This window comes from Pseudophryne corroboree, chromosome 3, assembly GCF_028390025.1.
Source record: "Pseudophryne corroboree isolate aPseCor3 chromosome 3, aPseCor3.hap2, whole genome shotgun sequence".
NCBI classification, from domain to species: Eukaryota; Metazoa; Chordata; class Amphibia; order Anura; family Myobatrachidae; genus Pseudophryne; species Pseudophryne corroboree.
In genome coordinates this window covers 796,795,724-796,819,417 of record NC_086446.1, presented here as the reverse complement: position 1 = coordinate 796,819,417, position 23,694 = coordinate 796,795,724, and the positions used below count along the sequence as shown (strand labels likewise).

At 44.7% G+C, this 23,694-nt stretch overlaps 1 protein-coding gene across 3 annotated transcripts in view; it reads left to right on the top strand.

The window, feature by feature from the left end:
• Positions 1-23,694, top strand: part of FAM131B (family with sequence similarity 131 member B) — a 115,362-nt gene that overhangs the window by 55,874 nt on the left and 35,794 nt on the right. Inside the window, exon 3 of one of the 3 annotated variants that reach the window (XM_063962670.1) lies at positions 23,425-23,457. The exons of the other annotated variants lie outside the window; for them this stretch is intronic. Coding sequence (XP_063818740.1) covers positions 23,425-23,457 — 33 coding nt within the window. The remainder of the gene's footprint in view (positions 1-23,424; positions 23,458-23,694) is intronic. 3 annotated transcript variants of the gene reach the window in all.

Here is a 23,694-nt window from a genome sequence, read left to right as displayed (position 1 = left end):
GTTCCGGCCCCTAGGTCGAAACAGGGGAGGGGGATATGTGACAAGAACACTGGGATAGTGTTTGAGGGCAGGTATATTTGTCCCAGGTTCTTGTCTTACATGTTTTAGAAAATGTTAACTTCTAGGAAAAATGCTTTTTGTTTTGTCTGAACCTTTTCAGTTTGCTGTAAAAGCTGGGTAAAGGCTCTGAGAGAGAGATAAGGCGAGTTCTAGACATTGGGCCCAGTTCGGGTCTTTGGCCTCACAGAGGGCTAATCAGGGTTTCAGCTGTGTAAGAGTGATATAGTGCTTCTAACCTGATTAGTATGGGCAGACTGCCTGGGAAGGCTGCAGGATCTGTGTGTGAGAGACACGCTTTCTGATGCAAGTAAGCTATACAGTATGTACTGAAGAACTCTGTGTTTTGTTTAGTGACAGTTAGGAACATCTTATGTTTAGTTAGTGCCGGACAGGCAAGGTATTTTTATTTTGGGGTTTGTTTTATTTTCTGTTTCAATAAAACTGGCCGGGGTCAGTTGTACCAGAAACTGGACTTGTGTTGTTCCTCAGCTGCTGCGTGCGGCCATATTCCCCAGGAAAAGGCGCCTTGCACCCCTACAGTGTTACAATATATATAATGAAGAAGTGGCACTCACGGGACTTGATTGATAAAAATAAGACTCGGGACACGGCGGTCTCAGATGAAAGATCTTTCAGCTGAGACCGCCGTGTCCTGAGTCTTATTTTTATCAATCAAGTCCCGTGAGTGCCACTTCATTGATTTAGCTACAAGGTCCCACAGACCTGTTAGGAGGCACCTGGGCATTAACTGGAGGAGGAGAGAGTGCCGGCACTTTTATTTATATATATATATATATATATATATATATATATATATATATATATCTATACACACACACACCATATGTAGATATCTGGTACTTGGGGTGAACAGTAGCAGCATACTCACAATAGTACTTTCACAATAGTAGTATAGATACGGGATGCGGTCAAGATGCCGCCGGCCGGAATCCCGGCGGTCGAAATACCGACGCCGGAATCCCAACCGCCACAATCCCGACATATTCTCCCTTCGTGGATGTCCACGACACCCACAGAGGGAGAATATAATAGTGTGCCGAGCGTGGCGAGCGAAGCGAGCCCGCAAGGGGCTGCGTTCCGCTCGCCACCCCTGTCGGGATTGTGTGGTCGGGATTCCGGCGTCGGTATTTCGACCGCCGGGATTCCGTCCGGCGGCATTTAGTACTGATCCCATAGATACACATACCTCTTTCACTTACACAAACCTCTTTCAATTAAACAGACACACACATGCCTCTTTCAATTACACACACACACACACACACACACACACACACACACACACATGCATCTTTCACTTACACACACACGCCTTTCACTTACACACACGCATCTTTCACTTACACACACATGCATGTCTTTTACTTACACACACTTACATGCCTCTCACGTAAATCCACACTCACATGCCTCTTTCACTTACACACATATGCATCTTTCAATTACACACACACAATTACACACACACACACGCCTTTTTCAATTACACACACACACATGCCTCTTTCACTTAAACAGACACACCCATGCCTCTTTCAATTACACACACACACAATTACACACACACACACACACACACCACGCCTCATTCAATTACACACACACACTCACATGCCTTTCACTTACACACTCACACGCCTATTTCAATTACACACGAACACACAGTTACACACCCACAATTACACACACATGCCTCTTTCAATTAAACAGACACACACATGCCTCTTTCAACTACACACACAATTACACACACACACACACCACGCCTCATTTAATTACACACACAATTACACACACACACACACCTCATTTAATTACACACACAATTACACACACACACACACACACACACACACTTACACACAATTACACACACCACGCCTCATTTAATTACACACACACACACAGTCTTTTTCACTTAAACACACAACTTTCGTTAAAACACACAGACACACACACACCTCCCTTAAAATTATCAACACACATAAACAGTCAGTGTTGCCAATATTTATTAAAGATACCCCCAGTAATCAACCCCATACACACACACACACCACACATACACAGTGCAGCAGCATGAGGCAGGTGGTGCCAGTGCCTACCTTCGGCTAGCAGCAGGATGGAGGAAGAGAGAGCTATAGACGGCCAGCTCTTCTGGAAGTGCCTGTGATCAGCTGTGCGCTGGAGCTCCCCCTAGCTGTAGCCAGCTGCCAGCTCGTCTCTGTGGATACGAGGAGGCAGCTGCTGCAGCCGTGTCACGACACTGACACCGATCCTCCATCCACATTCGACAGAGCGGCGATTGATTGTCGGGCAGTGGGAGGCAATGGAGGACAGGTGCCCCTTTGAGGTCAGGAGCCCGGCGGCAGCCGACTCCACTGCCTCCCACAGTTCCGCCACTGTATCTATCTATATATCTATAATCTATCTATCTATCTATCTATCTATCACATCCATCTATACCATATCTATCTATCTATCTATCTATCTATCTATCTATCTATCTATCTATCTATCTATCTATCTATCTATCTATCTATCTATCCCAGTGACGTGCAGTGGGGTGAGGCAGGTGAGGCAGAGCCTTTCCTGTCATACTTACGTTTAAAACAAGAGTTTTGATGGAATAAAGTATATGAAAAATACTAATAATTTGTTTGAAATATCTTCTTTCTATTATTCTAATCATTTTTATAGCCCAAACTCTGGAGTAAAAAGTCTATGGGAGGTGAGGCAGTGCCCCCCCCCCCCCCCTACCTATCTTTTCCGTACATCTCTGATCAAAACTCACCAAATTTCCAAGAGTTTATACTGCAGCACCTGTGTATAATGCCCAGATGTACCCTTTGGCTTATATATTGCATGGAAATCTGGCTCTGGGGTTAGCCAGTGCCTCCTGAGTCATTTAGCTCACCGCTCGTCCCTGATCTATACCATATCTATCCCATATCTATCTATCTATCTATCTATCTATCTATCTATCTATCTATCTATCTATCTGTCTATCTATCGGGCCCCATACACTAGAACGATATGTCTAGAGGCTGAAGTCGGGGCGATTTCCCTTGAACACTCCCGGGAGTGTTTACATACGATTCCAAACGATTTTGTACAATTTGACTTTTTTGAGCATGCTATATATCGCATAGGATATATCAAGTCAGAGGCGGCCCTAGGCATAGGTAAACTAGACAATTGCCTAGGGCATCTGGTGTGCCTAGGGGCACAAGCAGCTTATGCTGATTAAAATGATATGTAGCATGCCTATATACTGTGTGTAACATGTCGTATGCAGATACAGCCACAGTTGCACACACTATATAGGCATGCTGCATATCATTTTAATCAGCAGAAGCAGCTTGTGCATCCTAGCCACATAGTAATGCAAATAAGATGCTTTTTCATAAAAAATAGGCACCCGACGTTTGCAGAACTGACAGTTGACTCACGCCAGGAACTATATGTGTCATTATGTGTATAAGGGCACTAATAATGTGTAACATATGTGTAAGGGGCACTATGTGTGTCATTATGTGTATAAGGGCACTAATAATGTGCGGCATATGTGTAAGGGACATTATGTGTGTCATTATGTGTATAAGGGTATTAATAAGGGTTGGCATAATGTGTAAGGTGCATTATGTTTATAAGGGCATTAGTAATGTGCGGCATATGTGTAAGGGACATTATGTGTGTCATTATGTGTATAAGGGCATTAATAAGGGTTGGCATATTGTGTAAGGTGCATTATGTTTATAAGGACATTAATAATGTGTGTCATGTGTGTAAGGGGAATTACTGTGTGGTATTATGTGTATAAATGCATTACCAATGTGTGTCATTATGTGTATAAGGTGCTCTACTGTGTGGCATATCGTATAGAAAGGGCACTACTGTGTGGTCTAATTTGAATAAAGAGCAATATGGTGTGGTGTAATGTGAATAAAGAGCAATATGGTGTGGTGTAATGAGAATAAAGAGCAACATGGTGTGGTGTAATGTGAATAAGGCGCAACATGGTGTGGTGTAATGTGAATAAGGCGCAATATGGTGTGGTGTAATGTGAATAAGGAGCAATTCAGTGTGATGTTATGTGAATGAGGGGCACTACTGTGAGGAGTAACGTATATAAGGTAAAGTGGTACTACTGTGTGATGTAATGTGAATAAGGGACACTATCGTATGATAAATTGTGAATAAAGTTGCACTACTGTGAGACATAAGTTGAATTGGGGGTACTTTTGTGTGGCCATGCCCCTTCCCAGCAAAAACTCATACCTTTTTGGGCTGTGCGCTGAATGTGCACACTGTTCTTATTTAAATTACAAGGGGTAGGGAAAAAAAAAAAAAAAAGGACTGCTATGGGTGGGGGGTGATGGTGCTGGGAAAGGGGTGAAGGGGTGCAGGGTCAGAGGCGGAACAAGCGGTGGTGCTAGGGGGCACCAGCCAATATCTTGCCTAGGGCATCATATTGGTCAGGGCCGGCTCTGTGACAAGCGCCTACATATCGCATGGGATGTATAGCATGCATTCACAGGTACCATCAGATGCATCTGATGGGCTGGATTAGGATGCTTCAAACTTACTACTATAGATGGCATGCGATATATCGCAAGCACAAAAACCACACTTTTTTCCATTTGATTCCATACAATTCCATTTGATCACGACAAATAACTAGTGCAGCACCAACGACCTGGAGGAGTCGATCCGACGCTCACCGGGTCGCGCATTGGATTGGATTGGATACACAGCAATAATGCACGATTTCACCCAATATATCGGCCCGAATGACCGAATTGAGCTGAAATTGAGCAAAATCGTTCTAGTGTATGGGGCCCTAAACTATCTATCTAAAATCTATCTCATATCTATCTATCTATTTATCTCATATCTCTCTATCTATTTATCTATCTGATCTGTCTGCTGTATCTATCTCATATCTATATATTTATCTCATATCTATCTATCTATCTATCTATCTATCTATCTATCTATCTATCTATCTATCTATCTATCTAATCTGTCTGCTGTATCTATCTCATATCTATCTATCTATTTATCTCATATCTATCTATCTATCTATCTATCTACTGTATCTATCTCATATCTATCTATCTATCTATCTATCTATCTATCTATTTATCTAATCTGTCTGCTGTATCTATCTCATATCTATCTATCTATCTATCTATCAATCAATCATCTATCTATCTATCTATCTATCTATCTATCTATCTATCTATCTATCTATCTATCTAATCTGTCTGCTGTATCTATCTCATATCTATCTATTAATCTCATATCTATCTATCTATTTATCTCATATCTATCTATCTATCTATCTATCTATCTATCTATCTATCTATCTATCTATCTATCTATCTATCTATCTAATCTGTCTGCTGTATCTATCTCATATCTATCTATCTATCTATCTATCTATCTATCTATCTATCTAATCTGTCTGCTCTATCTATCTATCTATCTATCTATCTATCTATCTATCTAATCTGTCTGCTGTATCTATCTCATATCTATCTATCTATCTATCTATCTATCTATCTATCTATCTATCTATCTATCTAATCTGTCTGCTCTATCTATCTATCTATCTATCTATCTATCTATCTATCTATCTATCTATCTATCTATCTATTTATCTAATCTGTCTGCTGTATCTATCTCATATCTATCTATCTATTTATCTCATATCTATCTATCTATCTATCTATCTATCTATCTATCTATCTATCTATCTATCTAATCTGTCTGCTTTATCTATCTCATATCTAGCTATTAATCTCATATCTATCTATCTATCTATCTATCTATCTATCTAATCTGTCTGCTCTATCTATCTATCTATCTATCTATCTAATCTGTCTGCTCTATCTATCTATCTATCTATCTATCTATCTATCTATCTATCTATCTATCTATTTATCTAATCTGTCTGCTGTATCTATCTCATATCTATCTATCTATTTATCTCATATCTATCTATCTATCTATCTATCTATCTAATCTGTCTGCTTTATCTATCTCATATCTAGCTATTAATCTCATATCTATCTATCTATCTATCTATCTATCTATCTATCTATCTATCTATCTATCTATCTACAGTATCTATACCATATCTATCTATCTATCTATCTATCTATCTATCTATCTATCTATCTATCTATCTATCTATCTATCTATCTATCTATCTATCTATCTATCTCTCCCATCTATCTATCTATCTATCTATCTATCTATCTATCTCATATCTATCTATCTATCTATCTATCTATCTATCTATCTATCTATCTATCTATTAATCTCATATCTATCTATCTATCTATCTATTAATCGCATATCTATCTATCTATCTAATCTGTCTGCTGTATCTATATCATATCATATCTATCTATCTATCTGTCTATCTATTTATCTCATATCTATCTATCTATCTATCTATCTCATATCTATCTATCTATCTATCTATCGATCGGTCTATCTATCTATCTATCTATCTAATCTGTCTGCTGTATCTATCTATCTATCTATCTATCTTATCTATCTATCTATTAATCTCATATCTATCTATCTATCTATCTATCTATCTATCTATCTATCTGCTGTATCTATATCATATCTATCTATCTATCTATCTATCTATGTCTATCTATCTATTTATCTCATATCTATCTATCTATCTATCTATCTATCTATCTATCTATCTATCAATCTCATATCTATCTATCTATCTATTAATCGCATATCTATCTATCTATCTAATCTGTCTGCTGTATCTATATCATATCATATCATATCTATCTATCTATCTGTCTATCTATTTATCTCATATCTATCTATCTATCTATCTCATATCTATCTATCTATCTATCTATCTATCTATCTATCTATCGATCGGTCTATCTATCTATCTAATCTGTCTGCTGTATCTATCTATCTATCTATCTATCTATCTATCTTATCTATCTATCTATTAATCTCATATCTATCTATCTATCTATCTATCTATCTATCTATCTATCTATCTATCTATCTATCTGCTGTATCTATATCATATCTATCTATCTATCTATCTATCTATCTATCTATCTATGTCTATCTATCTATTTATCTCATATCTATCTATCTATCTATCTATCTATCTATCTATCTATCGGTCTATCTATCTATCTATCTATTAATCTCATATCTATCTATCTATCTATCTATCTGCTGTATCTATATCATATCATATCATATCTATCTATCTATCTATCTATCTATCTATCTATCTATCTATCTATCTACTGTACCTATCTCATATCTATCTATCTATCTATCTATCTATCTATCTACTGTACCTATCTCATATCTATCTATCTATCTATCTATCTATCTCTATCTATCTATCTACTGTACCTATCTCATATCTATCTATCTATCTATCTATCTATCTATCTATCTATCTATCTATCTATCTATCTATCTATCTAATCTGTCTGCTGTACCTATCTCATATCTATCTATCTATCTATCTATCCACATTAAACATTAGCTGTAGAGCCAGCTGATTGGCTGGTAGTTTATCTATGTTTATCCGTCTCCAAGCTTTGATACATTTCCCCCATATTTTGAGTAGGTATAAATGTCATATCCTACCCGGTAATGCTGATCCAGCCTCCTGAGCTTACCCCTGGACTACGACCCAGCGAGTGCTCACAAGCGGTCTTCCATCTGGTCTTCTGCAGGAATAAGGGTGCCTCAAGTGTGTAAGGAGGTACCGGGGGCCGGGGGCAAGCCATGGTGGCACGCCTCCTCATCTGCTGTTGTTCCATCAGGATTGTATTTTTCTCACATGTCCAGATTTGACATTTGCTTTAAGTCAGGACTGCCATCAGAAATTGTGGGTCCTGGGACTGCCAAATAGGCAGCCCGTTGAGGACTGGATTTAAAATGGCGATAATAATATGCGCAAAATCAGGCTCGTCTTTGGCGTTTCTATATTGGGTGCAATGTGTGCGGTGCACACGGGCCCCTGGATCCAGGAAGGTCCACACCCAGCGGTTAAAGTAGGGGGGAACGAGGTGGAACCGAGTTCCACCATCTGTAATTGTTGGTGGAACTAGTTCCACCTCCTCAAAGGGCCTTCACAGTAATTCCATATCGTGTATAAGCGGTACCACTTTGTATCACGACGTGAATAAAGGGCACTACTGAGTGATGTCATGTGAATGAGGGGCACTACTGAGTGATGTCATGTGTATGAGGGGCACTACTGAGTGATGTCATGTGAATGAGGGGCACTACTGAGTGATGTCATGTGAATGAGGGGCACTACTGAGTGATGTCATGTGAATGAGGGGCACTACTGAGTGATGTCATGTGAATGAGGGGCACTACTGAGTGATGTCATGTGAATGAGGGGCACTACTGAGTGATGTCATGTGTATGAGGGGCACTACTGAGTGATGTCATGTGAATGAGGGGCACTACTGAGTGATGTCATGTGAATGAGGGGCACTACTGAGTGATGTCATGTGAATGAGGGGCACTACTGAGTGATGTCATGTGTATGAGGGGCACTACTGAGTGATGTCATGTGAATGAGGGGCACTACTGAGTGATGTCATGTGTATGAGGGGCACTACTGAGTGATGTCATGTGAATGAGGGGCACTACTGAGTGATGTCATGTGAATGAGGGGCACTACTGAGTGATGTCATGTGTATGAGGGGCACTACTGAGTGATGTCATGTGTATGAGGGGCACTACTGAGTGATGTCATGTGTATGAGGGGCACTACTATGTGGTGTGATATGAATCGCGGCACTACATGAGGTGTAATGGGATTAATATTGTGGTATTCTATGCAGTGTAATTAGATTTGTGGGTACTATTGTGTGACTGAAGTCCAGACAGCAGCAGAATGGAGCAGTGGGATTAGCAGCGCTACTGTGACCGTGTAACACTCATCTCCTGCAGAGGGGCGAGGGAGTGTGCGACTGGCAGAGGGGCCAGGGAGTGTGCGACTGGCAGAGGGGTGAGGGAGTGTGCGACTGGCAGAGGGGTGAGGGAGTGTGCGACTGGCAGAGGGGCCAGGGAGTGTGCGACTGGCAGAGGGGCCAGGGAGTGTGCGACTGGCAGAGGGGCCAGGGAGTGTGCGACTGGCAGAGGGGCCAGGGAGTGTGCGACTGGCAGAGGGGCCTGGGCGACTGGCAGAGGGGCCAGGGAATGTGCGACTGGCAGAGGGGCCAGGGAATGGGCGACTGGCAGAGGGGCCAGGGAGTGTGCGACTGGCAGAGGGGTGAGGGAGTGTGCGACTGGCAGAGGGGCGAGGGAGTGTGCGACTGGCAGAGGGGCGAGGGAGTGTGCGACTGGCAGAGGGGCGAGGGAGTGTGCGACTGGCAGAGGGGCCAGAGAGTGTGCGACTGGCAGAGGGGTGAGGGATTGTGCGACTGGCAGAGGGGCCAGGGAGTGTCCGACTGGCAGAGGGGCCAGGGAGTGTGCGACTGGCAGAGGGGCCTGGGCGACTGGCAGAGGGGCCAGGGAATGTGCGACTGGCAGAGGGGCCAGGGAATGGGCGACTGGCAGAGGGGCCAGGGAATGTGCGACTGGCAGAGGGGCCAGGGAGTGTGCGACTGGCAGAGGGGCCAGGGAGTGTCTGACTGGCAGAGGGGCCAGGGAGTGTGCGACTGGCAGAGGGGCCTGGGCGACTGGCAGAGGGGCCAGGGAATGTGCGACTGGCAGAGGGGCCAGGGAATGGGCGACTGGCAGAGGGGCCAGGGAATGTGCGACTGGCAGAGGGGCCAGGGAATGGGCGACTGGCAGAGGGGCCAGGGAATGTGCGACTGGCAGAGGGGCCAGGGAATGGGCGACTGGCAGAGGGGCCAGGGAATGGGCGACTGGCAGAGGGGCCAGGGAAAGTGCGACTGGCAGAGGGGCCAGGGAATGTGCGACTGGCAGAGGGGCCAGGGAATGTGCGACTGGCAGAGGGGCCAGGGAATGGGCGACTGGCCTCGCAGAACAGACAGAGAAGGGGTGAGGGAGAAATCATAGTTTCCATGTGTCGGCCGCTGTGTATCACCCTGAGAGGAGCGTTGTTGTGTATTGCAGGGTGCAGTAAGTGTGGGTGCATTGTGTGATCAGCGATCCTGCACACAGACTAATACACAAGCACACCAGGGATAAATATACCCTCCGGCCTGTGGGTGTATTGCAGCTATATATAAATACTCTGCATTGTGTGCGGAGAGTGGCTGCACTCTATATCACTGTGGTATAATGTTTATATGAGTGTGACAGTGTCACTATGGTGTTACACCACCCACCGATAGTCTGCTCTACTGACTTATTATTATGCCGAATTATTCATTGCATCAATACATGTTACGCTGCCTGTTTATTCACCAAATGTCTATTATATAACAGTGGGGGAGGGGATATCGTAGGAGAGACAGGAACAGGAATCCGCAGCTGTTATGTTGGTTTAAGTTAGAGATAAATTCCTTTATTAATATATCTTACAGCTACAAAAGGAATGATACATTATTGTACATACAATGTAAAGATGTAGTTTCTTGTGGCTAACAACATCTGGAAAGTCATAATTGGATCAGGTAACTATATTAGTCTTAGTCTGTGGCTTCCTGCTGCCTCCATTCCCCTCCTCACATCATGTCACTGCCCCTGTCACATGCAGCCCTGTCCTCACTGACACATCACTCATCTCCTGATATACTCTGTGCTGCTGGGGTCCCTGCTCCTCCCGCTATATAACTCTCAGTCTGTGGCTTCCTGCTGCCTCCATTACCTCCTCACATCATGTCACTGCCCCTGTCACATGCAGCCCTGTCCTCACTGACACATCACTCATCTCCTGATATACTCTGTGCTGCTGGGGGACCCTGCTTCTTCCACTATATAACTCTCAGTCTGTGGCTTCCTGCTGCCTCCACTCCCCTCCTCACATCATGTCACTGCCCCTGTCACATGCAGCCCCGTCCTCACTGACACATCACTCATCTCCTGATATACTCTGTGCTGCTGGAGACCTGCTCCTACCACCACTATATAACTCTCAGTCTGTGACTTCCTGCTGCCTCCATTCCCCTCCTCACATCATGTCACTGCCCCTGTCACATGCAGCCCTGTCCTCACTGACACATCACTCATCTCCTGATATACTCTGTGCTGCTGGAGACCTGCTCCTACCACCACTATATAACTCTCAGTCTGTGACTTCCTGCTGCCTCCATTCCCCTCCTCACATCATGTCACTGCCCCTGTCACATGCAGTCCTGTCCTCACTGACACATCACTCATCTCCTGATATACTCTGTGCTGCTGGAGACCCAGCTCCTTCCACTATATAACTCTCAGTCTGTGGCGTCCTGCTACCTCCATTCCCCTCCTCACATCATGTCACTGCCCCTGTCACATGCAGTCCTGTCCTCACTAACACATCACTCATCTCCTGATATACTCTGTGCTGCTGGGGATCCTGCTCCTCCCACTATATAACTCTCAGTCTATGTCTTCCTGCTGTCTCCATTCCCCTCCTCACATCATGTCACTGCTCTTGTCACATGCAGCCCTGTCCTCACTGACACACCACTCATCTCCTGATATACTCTGTGCTGCTGGGCACACTGCTCCTCCCACTATATAACTCTCAGTCTGTGACGTCCTGCTACCTCCATTCCCCTCCTCACATCATGTCACTGCCCCTGTCACATGCAGTCCTGTCCTCACAGACACATCACTCATCTCCTGATATACTCTGTGCTGCTGGGGACCCTGCTTCTCCCACTATATAACTCTCAGTCTATGTCTTCCTGCTGTCTCCATTCCCCTCCTCACATCATGTCACTGCCCCTGTCACATGCAGCCCTGTCCTCACTGACACACCACTCATCTCCTGATATACTCTGTGCTGCTGGGGACCCTGCTCCTCCCACTATATAACTCTCAGTCTGTGGCTTCCTGCTGCCTCCATTCCCCTCCTCACATCATGTCACTGCCCCTGTCACATGTAGCCCTGTCCTCACTGACACATCACTCATCTCCTGATATACTCTGTGCTGCTGGGGACCCTGCTCCTCCCACTATATAACTCTCAGTCTGTGGCTTCATGCTGCCTCCATTCCCCTCCTCACATCATGTCACTGCCCCTGTCACATGCAGCCCTGTCCTCACTGACACGTCACTCATCTCCTGATATACTCTGTGCTACTGAGGACCTTGCACAGTGTTAGCAGGCTAGGCTGGCAGGATTCCAGGCCGCCCGTATTCAGTAGTTGGGTTGTACAGGATTGAATATAATGCAGATACAATATTAGATATCAGTATATATATGTGCCTGGAGATACATGTAATGATGTATATGTGTATACAGCTGGGGCTGCAGAGTGAATTGCTACAGGCGATTGGCCGCTGCCTACTGTATGTTTGGTTATCTGAGCCGTTATACACTGGTCATTGTCTGCTCAATATCAGGGCACTAAAGGGTTATTTTTTATTCCGGCAATGGACGAGGGACAATGGATTACGGGATTGCTGTGTGTTGTGCACAGAGGGGAATTTAAAGCGTAATTAAGTCTGCATAAATTGTTGACAGGCTTCCCGGCGGGAGCAGAGCCCCCCGAGGAGATGGCACTGAGCCCCCCTCTGCTTTCCCTGTACACAGAGCACGCAGGCCCGGCTCCTGCAGGCAGCCCAGCCAGCAGCACTAGAAAAACATTAGTTGGCTGCGTCTCCCGGCCCTGACATCAGCCCATAACTCAGCGCCGTCTGTATCTGCAGAGCAGGCGGTACTGTGCTAGCGAGGGCGCTGGCAAACAGGCCGGGCCCAGCAAGCAGTGCTCAGGGGAACCCGACCTATGACCTAACAAAGGACAAGCTGCGGTGCTTCCTTCTGTTGTTTAGTCCCATCCTGCAGGCTCTGCTCCATGTCAGCACAAAAGTGTTTGCTCCGCGTGCCTATGTTCTGCGGGTCCTCAACCCATCAGTTACGTCCGATGGCTTCAGTCCATGTCCACTGCAAGGTCGTTCATTATTAGACGTATTTGCCAATATCCAATGTTCAGCTGCCGTCGCATTTGCCTATTACGGTAAGCAAAACGTTGCAAGATTTTCTGCGCACCTCTATGGGGTGTGAGGTAAAACTTGTGATGTTGATGGGTGCGATGTGCTGTTTCGGAACAGCAGATTGCGGCCATCGCGCAGAATTGAATCAGCGCTTAAGAGATGCAATTCTGGAGTATGTAAAAAAATAATAGTGTCAGCATGGCTCCATCACGCACAACACGTATGACATGGGTCGCGTGACATAATAAACCATATTTTGCATGAGGAGGGGAGTTTCAGATTGAATGTCGTTAGTGTATAATATGATATATTTGTGTTTTTATAGCTTTTGATGCTGCTCCCTATAAGGTACAGTACTGTGCAAAAGTTTTAGGCAGGTGTGGAAAAAATGCTGCACAGTAAAGGCCCATACACATTAGACGATGTCGCTCTGTGAGCGACATCGTCTAACGTCTCCCCCTCCCGGGCCGGCCGGTCGGCGGCCGCCTGTACGCACTGAGCGATATGACCGCTCATATCGCTCAGTGACGTCACGCCCCCGCCAGCCCTGCATGAAGGTCGTGGACGACAGTCCACATCCTTCATGCATGCCCTACCGACAGCGACGATCGTTGCCGACCCGCGGGGCCGCGCATCGGTCGTCGCTGGCGGCATACACACTTAACGATATAATGAGCGACGTCGCTCAAGGAGGGGGAAAATGAGCGACGTCGCACATTATATCGTTAAGTGTGTGTGGACCTTTAGATTGCTTTCACAGATAGAAGTCTTTATAGTTTATTGTTATCAGTTAACAAAATGCAAAGTGAATCAAAAATTGGTGTGACCACCCTTTGCCTTCAAAGCAGCGTCAGTTCTTCTAGGTACACTTGCACACAGTATTTGAAAGAACTCGGCAGGGAGGTTGTTCCAAACATCTTGGAGAACTAACCACAGATCTTCTGTGGATGTAGGCTAGCGCAAATCCTTCTATCTCTTCATGTAATCCCAGACAGACTCGATGTTGAGATCAGGGCTCTTTGGGGGCCATATCATCACTTCCAGGACTCCTTGTTCTTCTTTACACTGAAGATAGTTCTTAATGACATTGGCTGTGTGTTTGTGGTCGTTGTCCTGCTGCAGAATAAATTTGGAGCAGATGCCTCCTGTTTCTCAGCAGTGAGGACACCATTAATCCTGACCAAATCCTCAACTCCATTTGCTGAAATGCAGCCCCAGACTTGCAGGGAACCTCCACCACGCATCACTGCTGCCTGCAGACACTCATTACTGTACCGCTCTCCAGCCGTTCAGGTAACACACTGCCTTCTGACACAGCCAAATATTTCACATTGTGACTCCTCAGTCCAGGGCACCTGCTGACATTTCTCTGCCCTCCAGTTCCTGTGTTTTCATGCATAGCTGAGTCGTTTGGCCTTGTTTCCACATTGAAGGTATGGCTTTTTGGCCACAATTCATCCATGAAGACCACTTCTTGACAGATTTCTCCGAAATGGTCCCACTGGTTTCTGCCAGTTTATTTGTAGCAGACTTTGACTCCTACACAGCTGTCTCTGTTTCAGTTTATGACTTTGGGCCTAATTCAGACCTGATCGTAGCAGCAAATTGTTAGCAGTTGGGCAAAGCCATGTGCATTGCGGGGGGGGGGGGGGGGGGGGCAGATGTAACGTGCAGAGAGATTTAGATTTGGGTGGGATATATTGTTTCTGTGCAGGGTAAATACTGAGCGCTTTATTTTTACACTGCAATTTAGATTTCAGTTTTAACACCCCACCCAAATCTAACGCTCTCTGCACATGTTATATCTGCCGCACCTGCAGTGCACATGGTTTTGCCCAAATGCTAACAAATTTGCTGCTACGATCAGGTCTGAATTAGGCCCTTTGTTTCAACGGGTTCCGGTCTCTAGGTCGACAGTAAGTAGGTCGACAATGTTTAGGTCGACCACTATTGGTCGACAGTATGTAGGTCGACAGGGTTTCTAGGTCGACATGTTCTAGGTCGACATGTCAAAAGGTCGACATGTTTTTATCAAAAATGTTTACATTTTTTGAACGTTTTCATACTTAATGATCCACGTGGACTACAATTGGGAACGGTAACCTGTGGCGAGCGCAGCGGTAGCGGAGTGAGGCACCTTGCCCGAAGCATGTCGAGCGAAGCGAGCCATGTGAGGGGATACGGTGCAATAATTGGGGTTCCCGGTCACTGTACGGAGAAAACGACACACAAAAAATAACATAAAAAACTCATGTCGACCTTTCGACCTGTCGACCTAGACCAAGTTGACCTAAACACCCTGTCGACCTAGCATCCCTGTCGACCTACAGTACTTACTGTCGACCAATAGTGGTTGACCTAAACATTGTTGACCTACTTACCATCGACCTTACATACCCGTTTCAACTACATATGAAAATTATGATCATTCTCACCTGTTTGATATGATTGGTAAATCTCTGACTGTGTGCAAGTGTACCTAGAAGAATTGATGCTGTGTTGCAGGTAAAGGGCGGTCACACCAAATATTGATTTGATTCAGATTTCTCTTCTGTTCATTCACTTTTCATTTTATTAATTGATAAATATAAACTATTAACACTTCTATTTCTGCAAGCATTCTTACCCTGCAGCATTTTTTCCACACTTGGCTAAAACTTTTGCACAGTATTGCTCCCTAACGTGCTCCCTATGGTATATAATATAAGTACTAGATCTAGGGAAGCAATATATGTACCTGGCAGAGAACTGTTTTAAAAACAGAATAAAGGGATTTATAAATGGAACATACTCAGCCCGGGTGATAGCTATCAATGGTGCCCCACGCCAATCATTATTGGGACATATTTACTTACTCTCAGGAATGTCTGGGAGATGACTGAATTTCAGGGCGCACTACTGGACTCCTGCGAGAGCAGGCCAGCCCCCCACGCACTTCTCCGGGAAGGGGCTTGATTACATGATTTGCGCTGAAACGCGTCACACCCTTTGCTGCCTAGTGTGCAAGTCAGCCAATATATGCTGGGCCTGTCCTTTTATTCTTTGTTTTAGTGACCCTGTAGATGGCGTAGAGTCTAAGGTATATATGGTGATTCTAAGGTGTATACGGTGAGTCTAAGGTGTATACGGTGAGTCTAAGGTGTATACGGTGATGACCCTAGCTGTGCTGGATTATTTATGGAGCACAACAGTAAAACACTGTGGAAACATTTATACAACGCAGCAAACTGACGAGGTGACAGATGTAATGTGACATAGCTGTGGCGATAACTCTGCTACTTACACATTAAGTAATATACAATTTGGGAAAACTGAGATGGGGCAGATGCCAGGAATACTCTTGGCAAGTTGAGGCTTCGCGGCACAGCGCCAGGTGTGGCGCCAATACTGGTCAGACCAGATCTTGTATATGGGCTGTAGCTGCGGCATCTCGCTGTAAGAAGGACGTTCTGTAGGATATCTAGGACCCCTAAATAAATCCATTTTTATTTGGTGATGGAAATAAAGAACAAGAAATTATTATTATGACTTGTAGCTGTGGTTTTTGCTCTCCAGTATTAAAGTGTAACTGATACGCGGTGTGGAAAGCTAACACCAATACCAGTCTGTATTAACGCTTCCAAGATTTCGGACGACAAGTGTTTGCTTTTTAATTAATTTCTCTTAATTGATACTGATACGATTTACAAACGTGGTTCCTCATTTTATTTCTCCCACCTATCGTCTTCTTTTGCTCCACTAATGAGCGTCAAATATAGGCTGAATGAGAGTCAACCGTCATGTTCTCGCCATTATTACTATTCTATCAAATATTAACCTCATGTTAAAACGCGGAACGTTCTGTTTACTGTGCACTAATGCTTTTCTAAAAGTACAAATTGATAAGAAACGTACATGGGAAATATTTAAATCATGTATCACTGAAAGAAGTCTGGATGGTGTATTATGGTGTATTATGTGTCTTTACCGTGTACCTCAGATAATGAGCCTTAGACGCTGCAGTACTGTATTGTAACTATTCTGCAGAATGCTGGTAACTGCTTTTATGTTCTATTCGATCGGTCACGTGTGTTGCGCTGTCTCTCTGCTGGTATGTTGCAGGGAGCTGCAACACAGGGCCTCATTTCTATTTGTTAGGAATTACACAGCGCAAGGAAGCGGCTGTACAAGCAGGGCCGGATTAAGCCTTGGGGGTGCCCGGGGCACTTAAGACATGGGGGCCCCGGTGGAAGGTAGGGGATGTTTTATAGATTGTGCATACCTCCCAACATGTCCCATTTCAGGAGGGACAAAATGCTCTCTACCTGGACTTCCCACTTAATATATGATTGGCGTCACCTGTGTTGAACTATTTAATTGATAAGAAAGGTGTTTTAACACAGGTGATTGCAATCATAACTTAAGAAGGAAGTCCAGGTAGAGAGCATTTTGTGCCTTCTGGAATGGGTCATGGTGGGAGGTATCGATTGTGTATATTAAATTTAAACCAAAAGTGTATTGTAGTTTTAAACTAATAGTTTAATAATGCCTTGGTACTGTTTATACAGTAGCTAAACCTAATTGAGAGACAACTATTTTATAATGTTCTTGTAGTGGAACAAAGACAACTTAAACAACCCAAAAATAAACATAGAAAAATAAAATGCTATTCTTGCATGTGACAAGATAAATTATCAGCCTCTGTACTACTTACACACTGGGACAGGACTCAGGAGGACTCAGTGGGGTAAATTTACTAAGATTCGTATTTTCCCGTTTCAGGTCAAAGTTCAATCACGAATGACATCGAAAGTGTAAAACTGCAACTTTTTGAATGTATTACGACTAATTTACTAAGCTGCCGTATTTTGCCTTTTCGGGTTTTCCGATGTCGATGTCATTCGTTTTTTTTTTTCAGTTTTTAACGGCAGTGATTAGCAAAACACTGCCGACTTTTTAAAAATGAATCTCGGCCGGATCTGTGTGATCCGTGCTGGGGTTCATTTTTATTTATTTTTTTAAATTAAACAGTGTAAAATCATAAAAAAAAATTGCGTGGTGTCCCCCCTCCTAAGCATAACCAGCCTCGGGCTCTTTGAGCCGATCCTGGTTGCAGAAATATTGGGGGAAAAATGACAGGGGTTCCCCCATATTTAAGCAACCAGCATCGGGCTCTGCGCCTGGTCCTGGTTCCAAAAATACGGGGGACAAAAAGAGTAGGGGTCCCCCGTATTTTTAAAACCAGCACCGGGCTCCACTAGCTGGACAGATAATGCCACAGCCGGGGGTCACTTTTATATAGTGCCCTGCGGCCGTGGCATCAAAAATCCAACTAGTCACCCCTGTCCGGGGTACCCTGGGGGAGTGGGGACCCCTTCAATCAAGGGTTCCCCCCCCCCCAGCCACCCAAGGGCCAGGGGTGAAGCCCGAGGCTGTCCCCCCCCATCCAATGGGCTGCGGATGGGGGGGCTGATAGCCTTTTGTGATAATGAAAAGATATTGTTTTTAGTAGCAGTACTACAAGGCCCAGCAAGCCTCCCCCACATGCTGGTACTTGGAGAACCACAAGTACCAGCATGCAGCGGAAAAACGGGCCCGCTGGTACCTGTAGTACTACTACTAAAAAAATACCCAAAAAAAGACAATACACACACACCTTGAAAGTAAAGTTTTATTACATCCATCCACACAAACATACATACATACTTACCTTATGTTCACACGAGGGTCTGTCCTCTTCTCCAGTAGAATCCAAGGGGTACCTGTTGAATAAATTCTACTCACCAGATCCAGGGTCCCAGGCTCCTCGTAGCATCCATTTGTAATCCACGTACTTGAATAAAATAACAAAACGGATACCCGAGCCACGAACTGAAAGGGGCCCCATGTTTTCACATGGGACTCCTTTCCCCGAATGCCAGAAACCCACTCTGACTTCTGTCTAAGTGGGTTTCTTCAGCCAATCAGGGAGCGCCACGTTGTAGCACTCTCCTGATCGGCTGTGTGCTCCTGTACTGAGTGACAGGCGGCACACGGCAGTGTTACAATGTAGCGCCTATGCGCTCCATTGTAACCAATGGTGTGAACTTTCTGCTCAGCGGTGACGTCACTTTAGGTCAACCGCAGGGCAGAAAGTTCCCACCATTGGTTACAATGGAGCGCATAGGCGCTACATTGTAACACTGCCGTGTGCCGCCTGTCAGACAGTACAGGAGCACACAGCCGATCAGGAGGGTGCTACAACGTGGCGCTCCCTGATTGGCTGAAGAAACCCACTTAGACATCAGTCAGAGTGGGTTTCTGGCATTCGGGGAAAGGAGTCCCATGTGAAAACATGGGGCCCCTTTCAGTGCGTGGCTCGGCTCTCCGTTTTGTTATTTTATTCAAGTACCTGGATTACAAATGGTTGCCCCGCGGACCCTGGGACCCTGGATCTGGTGAGTAGAATTTATTCAACAGGTACCCCTTGGATTCTACTGGAGAAGAGGACCGACCTGCGTGTGAACATAAGGTAAGTATGTATGTATGTTTGTGTGCATGTATGTAATAAATCTTTACTTTCACGGTGTGTGTGTCTTGTCTTTTTTTGGGTATTTTTTTTAGTAATAGTACTACAGGTACCAGCGGGCCCGTTTTTCCTCCGCATGCTGGTACTTGTGGTTCTCCAAGTACCAGCATGCGGGGGAGGCTTGCTGGGCCTTGTAGTACTGCTACTAAAAACAATATCTTTTCATTATCACAAAAGGCTATCAGCCCCCCCATCCGCAGCCCATTGGATGGGGGGGGGACAGCCTCGGGCTTCACCCCTGGCCCTTGGGTGGCTGGGGGGGGGGACCCCTTGATTGAAGGGGTCCCCACTACCCCAGGGTACCCCGGCCAGGGGTGACTAGTTGGATTTTTGATGGCACGGCCGCAGGGCACTATATAAAAGTGACCCCCGGCTGTGGCATTATCTGTCCAGCAAGTGGAGCCCGGTGCTGGTTTTAAAAATACGGGGGACCCCTACTCTTTTTGTCCCCCGTATTTTTGGAACCAGGACCAGGCGCAGAGCCCGATGCTGGTTGCTTAAATATGGGGGAACCCCTGTCATTTTTCCCCCCATATTTCTGCAACCAGGATCGGCTCAAAGAGCCCGAGGCTGGTTATGCTTAGGAGGGGGGACCCCACGCAATTTTTTTTAATAAAATAACCACTTTCCCACCCCTTCCCACTGATATACATGCACGGATCTCAAGGATCCCTGCATGCCTATACAATCACGGATTAAAAAAGCAGGTCTGTTTTTTTTTAGCACTTTTTTACGAGTTGTAATTTTTCACGGCAGTGTTTGTTTTTTTTTTGCTTTGCACTTCTTAGTAAATTACCGAGATTCATACTTAAACAGCCGCGTTTTGACCGATGGTGTATTCATTTGTATTTTTTTTGTTGGACTTCCATAAAATTACGAATGCCCTCATCACTGCCGTGATTATTGCTTAGTAAATTACCGAGATGACACTTTGATGAAAAAACGGCATCTCGGTCAAAATCGGGACCTTAGTAAATTTACCCCAGTGTGTGTCTCTATCTCTAGACCCAAATGGTTTAGTTGCATAACAGTTTACACAGGACTCAGACACCCAGGCGGGGAGGAGAGAAGCTGGGATCCCTGTGTCACTTACAGCTCTCTCCATCCTCCTATCTCTCCTCTGGTCAGAAAGCTCTGCCTGTAGCTCATGAAACATGATATTCCTGTGTCTCTGCCTGCACTGCATACTGTCCTGCTCACATTCTGGCTCGCTAGTAATATCAGTGTGCTTTGGCTGGGGGGCCCCTGACATAGGGGGCCCGGGGTACAGTGTGCCCTGCATCCCCTCCTTAATCTGGCTATGTGTACAAGTCCATGTAATTAAAATTCAAATGCAACAGGAGGCGTCTGTATGGGATAGACGTCTCCTGCTAGCATTTGTGAGATCTGAGTGTTGCGACTGAGGAGCCATTGCGACCATCGGTCATGATTCGCGATGGTTTTACATACCGGTCAGCCTGCGTAAGGTGAAGCTCACTCAGGCTGCCCATCTGATCCGGACACCCAGGTCCAGTAAGTCTGCGTCTGATGGAGCACACCCTTGGACCCATCACGCCTAAAAAATGGCTACAAAAAAATTTGGCTACAATTTCCAGCTCACAAGTAGGCAGGACAGAAACAAATGTCAGATGTTGTCGGAAACAAATAGGATTTTGTTCTCAGCATTTGGGGAATTCTCTGGGCATTTGGGATATATGTATATATATATATATATATATATATATATATATACAGTGGGGCAATAAAGTATTTGGACAGCCACCGATTGTACAAGTTGACCCACTTATAAAGATGAGAGAGGTCTGTAATTTCCATCATAGACTTCAACTGTGAGAGACAGAATCTGGAAATCACATTGTATGATTGTTACACTATTTATTTGTTTATTCTTGTGGAAAATAAATATTTGGACAATCAAAAAGTTGAACTCAACACTTTGTAATATAACCTCGGTTGGCAATTACAGAGGTCAAACGTTTCCTGTAGTTCTTGACCAGGTTTGCACACACTGTAGCAGGTATTTTGGCCCACTCTTCCATGCAGATCTTCTCTAGATCCGTCATGTTTTGGGGCTGTCGCCGGGCAACACGGACTTTTATCTCCCTCCACAGATTTTCTATTGGGTTGAGGTCTGGAGACTGGCTAGGCCACTCCAGGACCTTGAAATGCTTCTTACGGAGCCACTCTTTTGTTGCCCGGGCGTTGTGTTGGGGTCATTGTCATGCTGGAAGACCCAGCCACGTTCCATCTTCAATACTCTTACTGAGGGAAGGAGGTTTTTGCCCAAAATCTCACGATACATGGCCCCATTCATCCTCTCCTTAATACGGATCAGTCGTCCTGTCCCCTTTGCAGAAAAGCAGCCCCAAAGCATGATGTTTCCACCCGCATGCTTCACAGTGGGTATGGTGTTCTTGGGATGCCATTCATCATTCTTCTCCCTCCAAACACGGTGAGTGGGGTTTATACCAAAAAGTTCGATTTTGCTCTCATCTGACCACATTACATTCTCCCAATCCTCCTCTGGATCATCCAGATGGTCACTGGCAAACTTTAGACGGGCCTGGACATGTGCTGGCTTAAGCAGGGGGAACTTTTGGGTGCTGCAGGATTTCAATCCATGACGACGTAGTGTGTTCCTAATGGTAACCTTTGTGACTGTGGTCCCAGCTCTCTTGAGGTCATTGACCAGGTCCCCCCGTGTAGTTCTGGGCTGATTCCTCACCGCTCTCAAGATCATTGATACCCTACGAGGTGAGATCTTGCATGGAACCCCAGGTCGAGGGAGATTGTCAGTGATCTTGTATTTCTTCCAATTTTTTTTATAATTGCGTCAACAGTTGATCTCTTCTCACCAAGCTGCTTGCCTATTGTCGAGTAGCTCATCCCAGCCTTGTGCAACTCTACAATTTTGTCCCTGGTGTCCTTAGACAGCTCTCTGGTCTTGGCCATGGTGGAGAGGTAGCAGTCTGACTGTTTGAGGGTGTGGACTGGTGTCTTTTATACAGACAACCAGTTCAAACAGGTGCCATTAGTACAGGTAACGAGTGGAGGATAGAAGAGCTTCTTAAAGAAGAAGTAACAGGTCTGTGAGAGCCAGAAATCTTGCTGCTTGGTAGGTGTCCAAATATTTATTTTCCACAAGAATATACAAGTAAATTGTTTAATAATCATACAATGTGATTTCCTGTGTTTTTTTTTTTTTTTTTACCAGATTCTGTCTCTCACAGTTGAAGTGTACCTATGATGGAAATTACACACCTCTCTCATCTTTTTAAGTGGGTCAACTTGCACAATCGGTGGCTGTCCAAATACTTTTTTGCCCCACTGTGTGTATGTATATATATATATATATATATATATATATATATACAGTATATAGAAAATGTGTAAATTTCTTTTTTGAGAAGCTGAAATGGTTACAAAAAGACAAGTGATGTGTATTTTGCTATCCCATACAGTGATCACACCACTGACCATCTCTCATATATATAATTACTTCCAGGCGTGTATACATGTGTTACCTGTATATTATATAACACAATGCCACCTCTTGATTTGTCTGCTCTGTATCACCCGTTGTACATTTGTGGCTATATCACTGTAGTGGTGCTGTGCTCCGTTCTCTCTGTATTAATGTGAAGAGTCGCTCTCGCCCTGTTCTCTGTGTCTGTCTCTGTCTAGTGACTGTTCTCCCTCTCTCTCAGACCCGCACAGACTTCTCCTGGGACGGAATTAATGTGAGTCCAGCATTCAGCCATCCCTGCCTGTCTCATCTCTCTCTCTGACTCACTTTTTACATTTTTTTATTTTTACACTTTTTTCAGTTTTATTTTTGAATCTATATTGTTTTATAGACATACTGTATATTTGGGTGTGGTATGGACCTTTTGACCTGTCGACCTAGAACATGTTGCCATAGAGACCCTGTCAACCTAGAAACCCTGTCGACCTAGTTACTGTCGACCAATAGTGGT